Raw genomic sequence first — 15,748 nt, forward strand, 5'->3', positions numbered from 1 at the left:
AATTCATATGCTTATGACACTCTTCTGATTCCAGTAAAATATACTGAAGTGTGTGGCTGTAACATCACAATATCTGGAGTAAAAAGGAAAAAAAAAAGTCTATGGGTGTGAACACTTTCACAAGACACTGTAGCTAATGCTGTGGATGTGCAATAAAATCAACTTTTGGAAGTCTATCAGTGACATTTTATAAGTCATCCATCTGCCATCTGAGACAAACTTCTACTGGGAAAAAAAAATTCATTTTTGCACGTCTACTTATGCTGCTTCTTCCACTGAGCTGAGTCGGGGAAATGCTGTGGAACAGAGTCCAAAAACCTTGTCATGTCACCTTGGACTCATTTTTTCCCCCCTCCAGACAGGTTCCAGTCACAGACCGTCATCAGTGCCACAGACCCTAAAAGATTATTTCACATCCATCATACGGTGTCACCCCATTTCAGAATTATGCAACGCACTCCTTTCTGCGTCACTACTGAAACATTTACTTTATAGTGATATCAAGATCTGTGCTTAGATCTTAAAAAAATAATGCAAAAAATGCTAAGGATTCCTCATTTCCATAGGAAAGACACTTCACCTTCTTAATTTTGTTTGTAGTTCATCTAGAGATGAACTACATCTAGTACCTTACCTTCTGCTTGAGGTCAAAGGCGTTTTACGATGTAAATGTTTGTGTGTGTGTGTTGGTGGGGGGTAGGGGGAGGGGGGGGTTTGTGGGTACGTGTGTGTGTCTCACCCTGAGCTCTCCGATGGATGACAGAAATCCCGCACCATGAGCTCTGTGCTGACCGTTCTGTCACCGAAACAGAAACTGTAGCAGTCAATGTTTTGGAGAGCAGCGCCACCCTCAGGTCACTCAATGTAACTGCAGTTCGTCAGTGGTGACCTATGCTGAACCACTGAGTCACATGACAACACACAGCCAATCAGAACAAAGTATACAGGAGTTGAGATGTGAAGGTGTTTTTGACCAAATGTTTTTGACTGGATTTAAATGAAGTCAGAACTAAAGAAATAAACTGAAACTGAACCATCGTCATCATCAAACGATTAATCAGAAGTTAACTGTGTGAATAAATACACCAAGAAGATTGATAGAAATGTTCACCTCAGGTAGGTCGCCCAAATGTCCATAAGACATTACCTAAAGTAATCCTGAGGTTCTCTTTAGTTTACATTAAATAGTCTTCATGGGATGGGTGGGACTACCAGCCCACCAGTCCCCACTCACTGTGGCCAGTTTCTGGACATCCTCATCCTCATCTGGACACACACACACCCTGGCAAGCAGTCAGGCTTATAATACAGACCGCTGGCTCATTGTTGCTAGTGGTCTGATTTTTCCGTGCTCCCTGTTCAGTGCATCAACTATAAAAACTACAAACACGTCTTTCTTTCAGAAATAATTTTGTCCTGCCAGTGCTCACCACAGAAGAAATCCTTGCAGTCCTGCTTATTAAAGAAAAAAAAAGTATAAAAAAACCCGCCAACTACATACAACTTTGGAAATCCATTTCAGTCGCTCAGTTCAATACTCCCATTCCTCACTTTCAACGTCCGTCGTGTCGCCTCAAATGATTAAGTGACTCCGTTGCAAAGGGTTAATAGTTTGAGTCAAGCAGAACTGATCTGATCGTTTCCATAGTAGCGACCAGAATCAAGACATTCCTATGGAATTACAGTGAGCTCATTGTAGTTATGACCTCATCTATGACACGTGGTTCTTGATCAAAGAACGACTGAGGTTATGAATGCTTGAGTTTCAAAACACCAGTTCATATCCAACCAGCACCTCAAAGCTCCACAAAATTTTCTCGTAAGGATTTTCAAGATGTCGGAAAAGGTTGTGTTTTGTTTTTCACTTGGTTTTGGAGTTGGATACCTCGTGACAACCGGAATGAAAAAACTGTTTGATAATGTATTTCCTGGAGAAGAAGAGGAAAGCGATAATGCTAAGGACAAGAGCACGTCATCTGGTTATGATGACTTCGACTCGTTTCTTTTTGAGCCAACCCCGATCGAGAAGCAAACTTCCCCGGCTGGGGAGGTTTGCTTTTCAGCTTATGACGAGTTCGACTCTTATCTTTTTGAGCCGACCAAGAAGCAAACCTCCCCGGCTGGGGAGGTTTGCTTCTCAGCTTATGATGAGTTCGACTCTTATCTTTTTGAGCCGACCCCGACCACGGCTTGTGATGACTTCGACTTGTTTCTGTTTGACCTGACTCCGACCGAGAAGCAAACCTCCCCGGCTGGGGGGGTTTGCTTCTTGGGAAACGACGTGTTCGTCTCTAAACTCTTTGACGTGTCCCCGACCGAAAAGCAAACCTCCCTGGCTGGGGAGGTTTGCTCCCCGGCTGGTTTGCAAACCTCCCCAGCTGGGGAGGTTTGCTTCTCGGGAAACGAGTTCGACTTTTCTCTCTTCGACGTGTCCCTGACCGAGAAGGAAACCTCCCCGGCTGGGGGGGTTTGCTTCTCGGGAAACGAGTTCGACTCTTCTCTTTGACGTGTCCCTGACCGAGAAGGAAACCTCCCCGGCTGGGGGGGTTTGCTTCTCGGGAAACGAGTTCGACTCTTCTCTCTTCGACGTGTCCCTGACCGAGAAGGAAACCTCCCCGGCTGGGGGGGTTTGCTTCTCGGGAAACAAGTTCGACTCTTCTCTCTTCGACTTGTCCCCGACCGAGAAGCAAACCTCCCCGGCTGGGGGGGTTTGCTTTTCGGGAAACGAGTTCCACTCTTCTCTCTTCGAAGTGTCCCCGACCGAGAAGCAAACCTCCCCGGCTGGGGGGGTTTGCTTCTCGGGAAACGAGTTCGACTCTTCTCTCTTCGAAGTGTCCCTGACCGAGAACGAGTTTGACCCTTCTCTGTTTCACCTGTCCCAAACAATTTTTGAGGCCGAAGACATTATCAACCAGGATGAAGAAGATGTGTTTCCTCAACAAAAAACAAAGATTTTAGAATCATTGTTGTTAATATTTTTTGGTTTGTTGTTATTTTTCACTCCAACCCTTATTATTTGTTATGGTGGGTTTTTAATGTATTTATTTGTTATATATTGTGTTTGTGGACTTGCTTATTTATGGGACCACAGACCTGTGAGACCTCAAGTTTAAATTTAGTTTCATCTGTTGCCATGTAATTCATACCGGATGTAATTCAACCTCCTGCAGGTTAAATTCAAACTTACTTGAAACCCAAAGACAACTCAATGTTGAAGCTCATCAAGACTTTCAAAGAGCCATTAACGATTCCAACGGGTGTCAACAGGAAAGATCTCCTGAAGCAGTCTGTACCACACTGAACATTTTAGAAGACATGCAAATGTCTTCAGACAGCTTATGTCAGAAGCTGTCAGAAGTTTCTGACAGTTTCAGAAGCTTTAATTATAAAGCTATAATTAATTATAAATATATAACTAATTCATATATTTAGTTATATATGAATAACATTCATATATAGTTATTTACTGAGCATCGTGAAGAAGATGGTCAGGATTGTCCATAATTTTCTTGATTCTATGATGAATCCTTGTCTGCATTACCATCTCCAGAGGTTCCACAGACATCCCCAGAACAGAACCAGAACAGAACCAGCCTTCTATACCAGCCATTTTCGGTCCCTGGGACTGTTGCTGCCCCAACAGATGACGCTCTCAACATTGGACTTCCTCCAGAAGTCCAGTCTCCTGTTGCTTGTTATAGACGCATCTCTGTTGCGACTCCAGTCCAGATGAACAATGAGGTCTTTATATTCCTCAACTTTTTCTCCCATGAAGGAAACAACCTTTGATTTAATCTTTTTCCTCATGAAATTAACAATTATCTCCTTTGGTTGTTTGGTTGTTCTGTGGTGCTCCACCTTCTTTTCTCTCTCTCTCGCTTTCTCTCTCTCAATAAATAACTATATATGGATATTTCCATATATATAATTTATCTCTGTCTCTCTCTCTCTCTTTCAATAAATAACTATATATGGATATTTCCATATATATAATCATATATACAATGAATAACTATATGTGGATATTTCCATATATATAATCATATATACAATTAATCTCATTCTCTCTCTCTCTCTTTCTCTCTCTCTCTCTCTCTCTCTCTCTCTCTCTCTCTCTCTCTCTCTCTCTCTCTCTCTATATATATATATATATATATATATATATATATATATATATATATATGTGTGTGTGTGTGTGTGTGTGTGTGTGTGTGTGTGTGTCTGAAAGTTGTAGAAAGTGCTTTGGGGTCCTCTGAATTTGATTAAGTGTTAAACAATTAGAACATAATCCAAACACACACATCATCTGTTCACAATGGATGGATGGATGGATGGATGGATGGATGGATGGATGGATGGATGGATGGATGGGTAGTTGGATGGATGGATGGATGGATGGTAGTTGGGATGATGGATGGATGGATGGATGGAGGGATGGATGGATGGATGGATGGATGGATGGATGGATGGATGGATGGATGGATGGATGGGCATCCTCATTCCATCTTGAAAATGGAACAAGTTAAATCCACCAGTACGAGACCCTTGTTCATGATTATAAGGTCATCATCTCATTATCTTCTCTTGTCAAAGATTATATCCATGTAGTGAAGTGACAAATATGAAAATATCTTTCTTTTGTCCAAGTAATATGATAACCTTTAACAGTCCCATTACTGCAAAAGAACTGTCCTCCTCTTACTGAATTACTGTAAATGAAATGTATAGCTTTGTACTCTGAGAAAATTATTATTTTTTTCTTCCCTGGCTCATATTAAAATTGATCCCTGCACAACTGCTTCACTACATCCATTTTTTTGACCATCCTTTTTCTGACTGTCAGCTCTGTGGACTCCTTGTCTGGTTCATGAGCCAAGTATGTGCAGTTGGCTTTGACAGCAAGATTGATATGGATTGCACACTATAGTGATGCTTATTATAAGGCACAATGAAAGCTCTGTTCAGTGTCAGTGTTGTCACTCAGATAAAGCTGTGCTTTCCAGTAGGAGGTTGACAGACACGGCCTTTAGGAACAAGCCTGGAATTATTCTCTGGGAAATTATTCTAAGGTCTTGGGTGCGCTCAGATGCCTGCATCCAAACAAAGGCGTGGTGATAAAACATCTAAAGGCTCTCAGTTTCAGAATGTCGAGAGATTTCTTTTCTTTTTTTTTATTCATAGTTTTTCTTTAAATATCCTGAGACTGTAGCCTTTGGGAGACAATATTAGGCACGTTACCTAATAATGATGAGTGTTTCCTCAGTGTTTCAGGGTGGGAAAAAAACAACTTTAGGGAGATTTTTTTTTTTTTTAAGGTGACAAGTTCTGAAAAAAATAAGCCAAATTAAATTTCAAAAAGCTAAAACTGGCAGAAAAAAATTGTGTCAATCCTGTCTGTTCTTAGAAAATACTACCCTCACAATTTTCTGGATATCTTCTGGCCTCGACACTTCTCATTTCCCTTCTCCCTCTTTTGGCAATCCATAAACCAAGCATCAAATTCTTGTTCTCATGCTTAGGCGATTGCTGTTTTTTCTCCCTCTCTCTCGCTGTCTGTACAGCTGAAGGAGTTGCACAACTGTTTGGCTTCAGATTTTCATAACTCAAAGTTATAACTAATATGAGACCGAGAGAAAACCACAAGAAGTACTGTGTTTGTTAACAGCATTGTGTCTATGGGTGTGTGAACACAGGCACTGCATAGCAGTATGTGAGAATGGAGTGTATTCGTATCTGTCTTACGCCTATCGTTTTTTTTCTTTTCTTTTTTCATTCCTTGTCCTCTGTGTTTCAGGAAGCACATGCTTTCATTAGTGCAGAAAAGCCAGAGGATGTGACAGAGGACAGGATAAGAGCTGAGCTGAGCAAGACTCAAACTCAGGCTCCCACACAGTGGGTGAGAAGGAGCTCCAGGTCTGCGGACAAGGAGGAACTTGTTGTGAGTCTCTTGCACTGCCTTGTTTGTCCATCAGATGGTGACAGAGTATTTCATTTATCCATGAAACGACTTTTAAGACAGAAAGTCCATTTCTACAAAAAAAAAAAAAACTTTTTACTTCCAGCTTGCTTGTCAAATTAAACCAAATCTTTTTGGTGTCACTCTCATTAATACTGTTTCATTTGTATTTCTCATTAGGGTACAAACTACAGAAAAACCAATGCTGCAATGGAGATGAGACTAATTAACAGAGACTCCTTCTGGGCACGTGCAGAAGTATGTCAAATACATGCAAAGATGGACTTTTGCTTAACATAATTTCAACAAATGCAAGATAATGAAAGAAAAACAACAAAATGTTATTTTGGTGCCATTCGTGCGTTTCAGCGTGAAGAGGAAGCGCGCAAAGATGAGGAAAAGAGAAGGGCAACAGAGGAGAGACGGCGCCTTGAAAGAGAGAGAGTTCTGAAGGAGCGAAGGGATGCAGAGGAGAGAGACAGAAAAATGAATGAAAAACTTCAGATGATTGAGGAGCAAAGGTTTGAACACTGCATGGAACGCTATACCAACACACCTTTGACAAATTTTTAATTCACTTCATCACTTCAGATTAAAACTAAAATATAATATATTGTAATATATTTTCGTATAAACATGTTTTCAATCGTTCAGTTTCTTTAGGCAATGAAGTTTTTTTTAAAGATAAGTTTGTTTACGTCTGTTCAGATGTAAATCTGACTCTTCTAAAATACTTACAAATCCACACCATTATTGTTTAATGACAGCAGGGAGAGCTGCTCTCAGTTCAAATTCTCCGTGTAAAAAACAAAAACACTAATGCCAAGTTCAAATTTCTTTAAAGATGTTACTCCGTTCATTGACATCCTCATTTAAACATAATTTATTCTTATCAAAATAAACAAAGGGCATTATAATCTGTTTAATTGCTAATAGACTTTTAACTTTCACCTGTTTCATTGACATTGTTTTTACAGACAAAAACAACGAGCAGAAGAAGAAGAGCTACGCAAGAAGGAGAAGTTACAATGGGTGAGGATAAAAAAAAAAACAAAAAAAACTTTTGCTGAGCTTTTTCTCACTTCACACACAATATACCAGTGTTATGATTTTATGCTATGATCGCAGAGGAATCACATGAAAGTTGAAAAGGGCCATAAAATGTTGATAGAGGATCTACTAAATCAAAAAGAAACAAAAATATTAATTGAAACATGCTTTCTGTAAATGTTTGCAGATAAAACAGCCAGATACATGTGTTGTTTTTCTACCAGGAGCTGCAGCAAAGAGAGCACGAAGAGGACATGAGGGCTCGTCTTAGACGCAGTGAATCCATAGAGAAAGCAGCTGTAAGTTGTTCCTACCAAATGACTGTTAAAATGACCCCTTTGTAACTGACTTTGACGGGGAATCATGTTTATTCTTAGAAGATTTGGACATCTTGCAGAACTGAAACGAGTCAGTTACGACTATAAATAGTTGAAACCAGAGGTTTACATACATTAATTAAAAAAAAAAGCACCTTTTTTTCTCACTGTCTGAAGTTAAATCAGACCAAACTTCTCATGTTTTGGTTAAGTTAGAATTACAAAATTATCTCTATTTTCTAAATCCGAGAACATATCAAGAACAATATTTTGAAATATTTTCATAACGTTGCTTGAATTCAGAAATTTATATCCACTTGCTTAAGAATCAAAGAAAATTGTTTCTATGCTATATGTAAACTTGTGATTTTGAAGACACACAAATAAATCACATACATATTTTTCTCTAAATATTGATACATTTTTGAAAGAAAACACAATTTGGTAGTAAGTCTGCCCTAAAACAAGAGAGGTTTGAGTTAATGTCAGACAGTGAGAAAAAAAATCAGTTTGTATATGTCTTGAGTTTGCGAACTTCTGGTTGGAGCTGTCCTTATTTCTGCACATTCTGGTATTTTTACTGCTGTACATTTGATGACCTGTAGGAGGCAGCAGCGTTAGTGTCGCAGCGCTCCATGAACCCCAGGGAGTTCTTCAGACAACTGTCATCATCATCATCACAGAGCCCCACCAGTCCTGGATCTTCCCGCAGTGGTAGGATTTGTTTTTTCTCTTCAAAATGAAGAATTGCTTTCTGAAACAAATCAATCTGTTTTGCACAGGATATATATATATATATATATATATATATATATATATAATATATATATATATATATATATATATAATATATATATATATATATATATATATATAAAATTTATTTATTTTATTTTATTTTTGCATGTCCAACCTGTGTTATTTTTAGAGCTGATAACTGCTTTGCTCCTCTGCAGGAAAACCATTTAGGCGATACCAGCGCAGTCTGACAGATACAGCTTTCATCTTCTCAAAAGCAGAAGAAAGCGCAGCATCTTCTCCATACACTTCTCCGTTGGTCTCCCCCTTTTCGAGAGCTCCTCACTCTCCAGTTTTCCGGGCTGTGTCACCCCCAAGAAGCCCAGATTTTTATCCGGTCACCTCCCCGCAAAAGCCCAGAGCTCCCCTGTCTCCACCCACCTCACCCATTCGGCCTGCCCCCCCAGCTTCAGCTCTGCCCAGTATTCCACGGAGTACCAACCAGTTTCAGGCCACAGCTGAGCCCGAGGCTTCAGAACCGACAGAACCGTCTGCTCCTCCTGCTTCCCCAAGTCTCTTAGATTCTTTGCCTCCAACTGTAATAGATGAAAACATCTCTCAGCTGCTTTCAGAGGCAGAGCAGCAACCTTTGAACTTTGAGCTGTCACAGTTTTTAACAAACCGTCCTGATCTGAACCCAGGTAAGGCTGAACGGCAAGCCAGGAATATATTGAACAAATTTATTGAAAGATTATATATTTATCAACCTTAAGATGCTTCTGAGCATTTACGTTTTTTAGACATGAGTGTAAGTAAAAACTCTTCTCATCCCATGCACTTGTCCCCATATTACCACATTAAAAGCGCCAATTTTGACCAGCTTCTCCATCCATGCCCAAAGAAAGCCTTCCCACGGCATTATTTTGTTACAGCCATGATTCACTGTGGGAATTGTGTTTTCAGGACAAATGTGTTTCTGGCAAACTTTATTTGGGGTAATTGTGACTTTCTTTCAACATTTCCTTTCTTCTTCTCCTTCTGCCTTCTAATTACAATTGTCCTTGCTCAGTCTGTCTGGCGTTTTGGTAGGTTTGCAGTTGTACCACACTCTTTCAATTTTTTCTCGCTCTGCTTTAAATGTCTTCACTTCATTCAGATCCTGTCTGGTATTTTTCTGGTGATTGTTTACCAATGCTTCTCAAACAAACATCCAAGGCCTTTCACAGTTCATCTGGATTTATGCTGAAATTAAAGTGCACACAGATGGACTCTGTTTTAAAATAGGTGACTTTTAAAGGCAATTGGTTGGAGTGGATGGGGTGGACATCAGATTTACAGGGTCTGAATACAAATGTGAGAGACAAGTTTTCAGCCATGTATTAATTTCCTTCTATATAAATTATTCATAGCTTAGTGTTACTCTCTTACATAAAACAAAATACGTTGAGCTTTGTGGTTGCAATGTAATGTGTAAAATATATTTCTGGAAGGCACTGCAATGCCATCAACGAGTACTTGTGATTTTTGTATTTCAATTTTAATTGTATAATTGTTCCAACTAGCAGAATTCAACACACCAAGTCTCGGAAACACCAAGCTGGTCTCAGACGCTGGCTTCAAAGTACAAGCTGTGCTGGTGGAAGCAGATGAGGAAGAGGAACTACAGGAAGGAGATGAAGCTGAAACACAACCAGAGGTGGACTCTGTCACTGCTGAACCAGAAGTGATTGAGACAAAGGAGGTAGATAAAGACGAGATGCAAGAGGTGAAGGAAGATGAGGAGGAGGAGCAAAACGAGTTGGTCAAGGAGGAAGAGCACGAAGAAGAGGGTAAGGGCAGAGAACCCGAGGAAGAGAAGGAAGAGAAGTACGAGGAGGAGGATAACAAGGAACTGGAGGAGGACGAAGAGGAGGTGCCGGTGGGATCATCACTGCCAGAACCGGCAGCGATGCCACAAGTTGAAGAGGAGGCAGAGGAAGCTGAAGAAGAGAACAATTATTCAGGGTACAGCCAGACTCTTGCTGAGCCTGCTGAGTTTTCTGAGGAAGAGGAGGAGTCAGTACGCACAGGTAGTTCTTGTCACTATCACTGACTTGTATCGTCACAGTATCCCAGATCATAAATCTGTTGAAACGTTCAAAAGCAATTGAAATGTACTCCATTTCTATTCAGATTGTTCCTATGTTGTCATCAAAGATCCTGAACCAGCTTGTCAAGACATCAAGCATGAGACCCTACTTCCATCAACCAATGGGATGACAAACGGTGATGCCACAGAGGAACAAAATGGAACAGGTTTTTTCCACGACCATATTTTTTGCAGTTTCAGCTCGGATTGAATTGTTCTAAATTAGTTTCCTCTGTATTTTCAGTGAGGTCCTTGAGTCCAACAGACACAGACGGCAGCACCTCTGAGTCTCCTGTCTGCTACAGAGTTAACACAACCATAGAAGACGGAGACATCATTGAGGATAAAGAGCATCAGATCTCTGAAAATGGACAAGAGGTGTTTATTCCCCTGACCTATATAGAATGTTATAATGCATGCAGCAACATTTACGTGTTTTCTTCAGCGATTTATTCGTCCTTACCAACTGAGAATAAAATAAAGATGGATTTCCACAATGTGTTTCTTAATGGTAGCACAACAATGTGACATAAAATCACTAAGATCAGTAGATCTTAGTAGCTTGACATGCAGCGAGGGAAATGGTTATTTTCCTAAGTCTACTGAATTTAGACTTTCAGCTATACATTAATGTAATCTGTCCATAATAATTGTTGTAAGCCTAGTTTAACAGAGAGAGATGTGACACATCTGAAAAACGGCTGAAAAACCTTTAAATAAATGTGTCAAATTCATGAGGATTTTGTAGTATTCATATACAAATAAGTACAAGACTTGATCTGCAAGCAGGAAAATAACTTGGTACTGAAATCCTTGCGAGGAGGCACTGATCAACTACATTTTTTGTGGTTGATCAGATGCTTAACAGACATCTTCAGAGAAAATTTGGTTTCAACCTCTTGATAAATATCCTCAACTGTTGTTCGACAACTCAAAGTTTGTTACCTCCACAGATTTTAAGTAATGTTAAAGGAGTTTGCACTGGGCATTCTAGGACCTTAATGTTTTTCTTGTTAAGCCACTCTTTTGTTGCTTTGGCCGTATGTATCACTGTTATGTTTGAAGACCCATCCAGGATCTGTCTTTGGAGTTCATAATGTTTCTTTCCGCCTCCATGTTTGGCAGCAGGGGAGGTAATCATGTTATAATGAACATGTGTTTACCTCCAAATGCACAAGTCAAGTTCATGTCAGGGATCTCGTTGTTGGTGTCATCTGACCACATCATACGTTCCCAAACCGTCAATGAATCATCAGGTTGCTCACTGACAAGTGCTGTTATCTTATATTTCCTTTTTCGAAATATCCCAAAAGTAATTTCCTCTTGTCCATGATGGTCAAGAGGTATGAAAGGATGACAACGATTTTAAGTCATTTATCTTTTAGAAAAAGCAGTTGAGTACTTTCTTTGTTTGCCTGATGGGCAAACACAGATGCCGGTCTGTACACGTCAGAATTCCTGTTGGTTGGTAGACACCCAATTATTCATTTCACTCCAGCAAAGGTAAATCAATTTATACCGCTTACAGAAATATTTGCACAAATTCAGCTTGGTATCATTTATTTATTTTCCTCACCAATGCTCAGGTCTGTACTTTTCAATAGCTAATGATGAATGCTGTATATCATGATTTGACCTCAGAAGTTTTAACATACCATGTCAGAAAAAAGATTCTTGAACATTTTACTGGAACATCTGTCAGTGTTCCTTGGAAGTGATGCAATTTCTCTCAAACTTATTATGCTAGTTGAACAAGAAATTCAGCATTTCATGATTACAGCCTGTACTTTTTTTTTTCCCCCATTGAATTTTCCTATCCACTGCAGGATTTAGCCGACCGACATATGTGCGTCCGAGCTCTGTATGACTACCAGGCAGGTAAGCTGCCATTTGGAGGATAATTACCGCACATGTTCGCATAAAGTGCCTCCGTTTTGCAGTAATTACACTGTGATTATCTGGTCTTCACCATGTTATCTTGTGTTTCCCACAGAGGACGAATCCGAGATCTCCTTTGAACCCGGTGACATCATCAGGGACGTGGAGACAGTGGACAAAGCCTGGTGGAGGGGGTGGAGCAAAGACGGCCGTCAGGGTTTATTCCCCGCTAATTACGTGGAAACCATATAGGCAGACAGGCACACTATACACCTATATACACACTTTCACACACACGCACACATACACTCAGGGACACCTTCTCTTCTCTTGTTTCTGCATGTTTTTCACCTTAATCCTCCCACTAAAACTTTATGCTCTCTTTTCTGTAGGAAGAATAAAGAAACATGAGACTCCTTGTTCTGAAGAAAGCATAAAGAAAAGTGTAACTCTTTATTTTGATGTTTTTTTTGGGGGGAGCACAACATAGTATGCAGAAATTACCTACCCTTATTTTGTATGGATGAAACGGTAAAGACCTTTCCCTGGACCAAAATAACTTATTTTCTTTTGAGGAGCAGTGGAAATGTAAGTCAGGGAGAGAAATAAGGGGGCGCAGATGATGGGAAACTTGGTTTGCTTCTTAGTAACACAAACATGTTTTAACTGCAGTGCTTCTTTTTGATCCCCACATATAACAAGCATACCTATGCTCACCATTCGTATCCATACACCAGGTATCATCTTTGTAATCATCATCCTGTGTCTCTTCCATTATTTTGGAGCTCTGCATTTGCTACTGATGTTCTCACATGATCACAGGTTAATTTACCATCAGCAGAAAATGATGTTGAACATCATCAATGATTCTCTCCTTTTCAGTTCTTAGGTCATATGTTTCTAAGTCCTTTGCTTATTTTAATGATATCTCTTTTTGTATGTACTCCTAACTTTCAAATATACAGACTTTATGCACTTAAACTACTTCAAAAATGTTTGTTTGTTTTTATTATTATATGTAATGCTTTCTTAAAAAAAAAACAACAACAACAAATTCCATCTGCCCTTGATCTCATCCTTTTGCATAAATTCATAAAATTTGTTATATTTTATATTCTATTATGGTCATTTTAAGCATCAACACAGTCTGTACTTCTTTACATGAATAAGAAAAAGAACATATTTTTTCTAGTGTTACAACAAATGCCATGTCTGGTATTTGGTATTTAGCATTAAGTTTCATAAAATCAACTGCAACATAAATACTTGGATAAATAATTTACTTTGGAATTTAATATGAGCTGAATTACAAACTTCACCAAACCAAAGAAGCATCAAAACAAACTCTTTTGCTAGAAACAGGATAAATAAGAATGCCTTAATAACATTGTATAATTAATACATGTCTAATTTACTGCAGACATTTGATATTTTTCTTCAAGTGTTATATTGCAGAAATACTGTATGTAATGTTTATCAATAAATATGAACACATCAATTAAACTTCTGTCACACTTTTCTATTTTGTATGGATATCTTTTAAAAATGTCTCATTCTGATCACAAAGTGAGAAAATTAAGTGTATTTTGTGAATATGAACTCTCAGTAAATGCACATTGGGATCAAAGATATGGGATTCAGTATTAAACTATGAAGCTATGATGCACTGATTTAGCCAGGACACCATCTTGTTTAGGTATTTTTACTATTTAAGGATCAATAAATTAAAATGATGTTTACATGTTATACAATTGTCTCCAAGTATTTCAGGAAGTAGCTTATGCTATCAACTTCACTTTTAGTTTTAAGCATCTGCCACCCTGATCTTCAACGGCACAAACAAAGTTTTGACTATTGTTCCTTGAGAATGTATGTTATTATTAGGCCATTGCTGCAAAGTTGTGTAAATATCATAGTAGTAGTGGGCATGTGCCGCACACGTGATGTATAACAGGTGCGCTTATACTAAGGATTTTTTTCAACATGTCCAGAAAAAGAAAAAAAAAAAAAAAAAATCTTGACAGCATGTTTTAGCTGTTTGTCTAATTATGTAGTTTACTGTGTTTAATGCATGAGCGTGAGATGCTAGAGCATCACACAGCACGTCTTCCTACACATTTAAATTCATTGCATTGTCAAAATTAAATCATTCTGCTAAAGAATAGAACATGTTTTCAATTGAAAATGTACATACAGTCAATCAACGTGTAATAACTGTCAAAGTTCTAGCAACTGCTAGAGATTGTTAGACACATTTTGTATTGATATATGATTTTTCAACATTTATTGTTTGAGATTTGAATGTCGGCACCCATTGTTTAGATTCTAAGCTGCTGAAAAACAAATGTTGTATTATATAATTATATATTATAAGAGAGGTACAGTAAAAAAAAGAAAAAAAAAAAAAAGAAAAAAGGAAATAACAAAACTTCTGACAATTAACAAATTCACAAAAAGTGACAACTCCATACAGTCAGATATAAAAACTGCAACAAAATGGCCTGGAATAAATATAGTTTTCTAATCTTGTTGATCTTTAAAGTTGAAACGTATGCTATGATGTCTAAAGAAACTGAAATAATAATAATAATAACAATCATAAAAAAACACTTGTAGTGTCAGATCCACCTGCAGCTGCCATTAGCTGTGATGTCAATGCATTGAGCTCCCACATCATTAAATAGGGACATCCAGTCTTGCTGCTGATGATCATAGACTCTCCACTACCTCTGAGAAGTCCCACTTTCTTATTTGTCACTGTAAATGAATAATAATTTTAAAAAAACTTCTTTATTAGCCTTTGTGTTGGATTCAGACCAGAACCAGCTGAGGTTTAATCAGCTGCATACCAGTTATTAACTAATTATTTTTTTTATTTTACCTTACTGCTTTTCTGTTGTTTAAAGCTGATATAATTGCAGAAGTTTTTATTGTATATAGTACTTCAGGCATAGAGTCTTGATTTTTATATTTTGGGATTTAATGTACTCTTAGACAACATATTTTATTTTAAAATAACATGAAATATGTTAACAATATGGCCAAAACAGACCAATGTGTTAATACAATGTATTTAAAGTGTTTCACTGATGAGACAAACACATGTTGGCGATAGAACAAAACTAAGTCTCACTGTGCTGAGCTTGATCTAATTCTCAGTGATAGCACACACATGTAATACTCTTCTTCTACCTGTAGGTGGAGACGTTGTCTTTTTCAATTTGCAGCTGACTTTATAGAGAGGAAGCTGCCTGATTTGAGCAGATTCCTCAGGACAAAAGGGAAAATATTTTGACAGGCAGAGAGGAGGCTCATTGTTAGACACATTTCAGGAGCAGGATATCCTGACATTCCCAAAGCTAAAAATTGCTAATGCTTCTACACCTTAAACAGGATTTTCCCCCGAGGTAATGATGATTGATTGGATATGACATTAATATTTCTTAACCGCGCACCTTTAATGCTGCCAGGGCGGCTAGGTTACGCTCCTGTAGTGCCAGTCCAATAATAGTGTTTGGCAGACGCGACTCTGTTCAGGAATAGAGAGGTAATGTTTGACATGGGTCTCATCCTGCTTGAACTGATGCCTGTTGACAGATTGACTAAATCTATCCAGGAGACTATTCTGTCAAAGTTATCCCAGAAGGTTAATCATCAGTGATATGTGTGAAAAAGTGATGG

At 38.6% G+C, this 15,748-nt stretch overlaps 1 protein-coding gene across 4 annotated transcripts in view; it reads left to right on the forward strand.

Annotated features, from left to right (window-relative positions):
• The window catches only part of si:dkey-40c11.2 (drebrin-like protein A), a 36,135-nt gene extending 22,546 nt beyond the window's left edge, over nt 1-13,589 (forward strand). The window contains exons 5-16 of one of the 4 annotated variants that reach the window (XM_055049002.1): nt 5,795-5,938; nt 6,137-6,214; nt 6,326-6,477; nt 6,934-6,988; nt 7,231-7,305; nt 7,929-8,037; nt 8,280-8,762; nt 9,624-10,130; nt 10,234-10,356; nt 10,434-10,567; nt 12,016-12,067; nt 12,183-13,589. In XM_055049002.1, coding sequence (XP_054904977.1) covers nt 5,795-5,938; nt 6,137-6,214; nt 6,326-6,477; nt 6,934-6,988; nt 7,231-7,305; nt 7,929-8,037; nt 8,280-8,762; nt 9,624-10,130; nt 10,234-10,356; nt 10,434-10,567; nt 12,016-12,067; nt 12,183-12,319 — 2,049 coding nt within the window. In that variant the 3' untranslated portion in view covers nt 12,320-13,589. The remainder of the gene's footprint in view (nt 1-5,794; nt 5,939-6,136; nt 6,215-6,325; nt 6,478-6,933; nt 6,989-7,230; nt 7,306-7,928; nt 8,038-8,279; nt 8,763-9,623; nt 10,131-10,233; nt 10,357-10,433; nt 10,568-12,015; nt 12,068-12,182) is intronic. The other 3 variants (XM_055049005.1, XM_055049004.1, XM_055049003.1) reach the window with 3 other exon arrangements.
• Nucleotides 13,590-15,748: the final 2,159 nt, after the last annotated feature.

The sequence above is a fragment of the Poeciliopsis prolifica genome, unplaced genomic scaffold (assembly GCF_027474105.1).
Source record: "Poeciliopsis prolifica strain line A6 unplaced genomic scaffold, Auburn_PproV2 SCAFFOLD028, whole genome shotgun sequence".
NCBI classification, from domain to species: domain Eukaryota; kingdom Metazoa; phylum Chordata; class Actinopteri; order Cyprinodontiformes; family Poeciliidae; genus Poeciliopsis; species Poeciliopsis prolifica.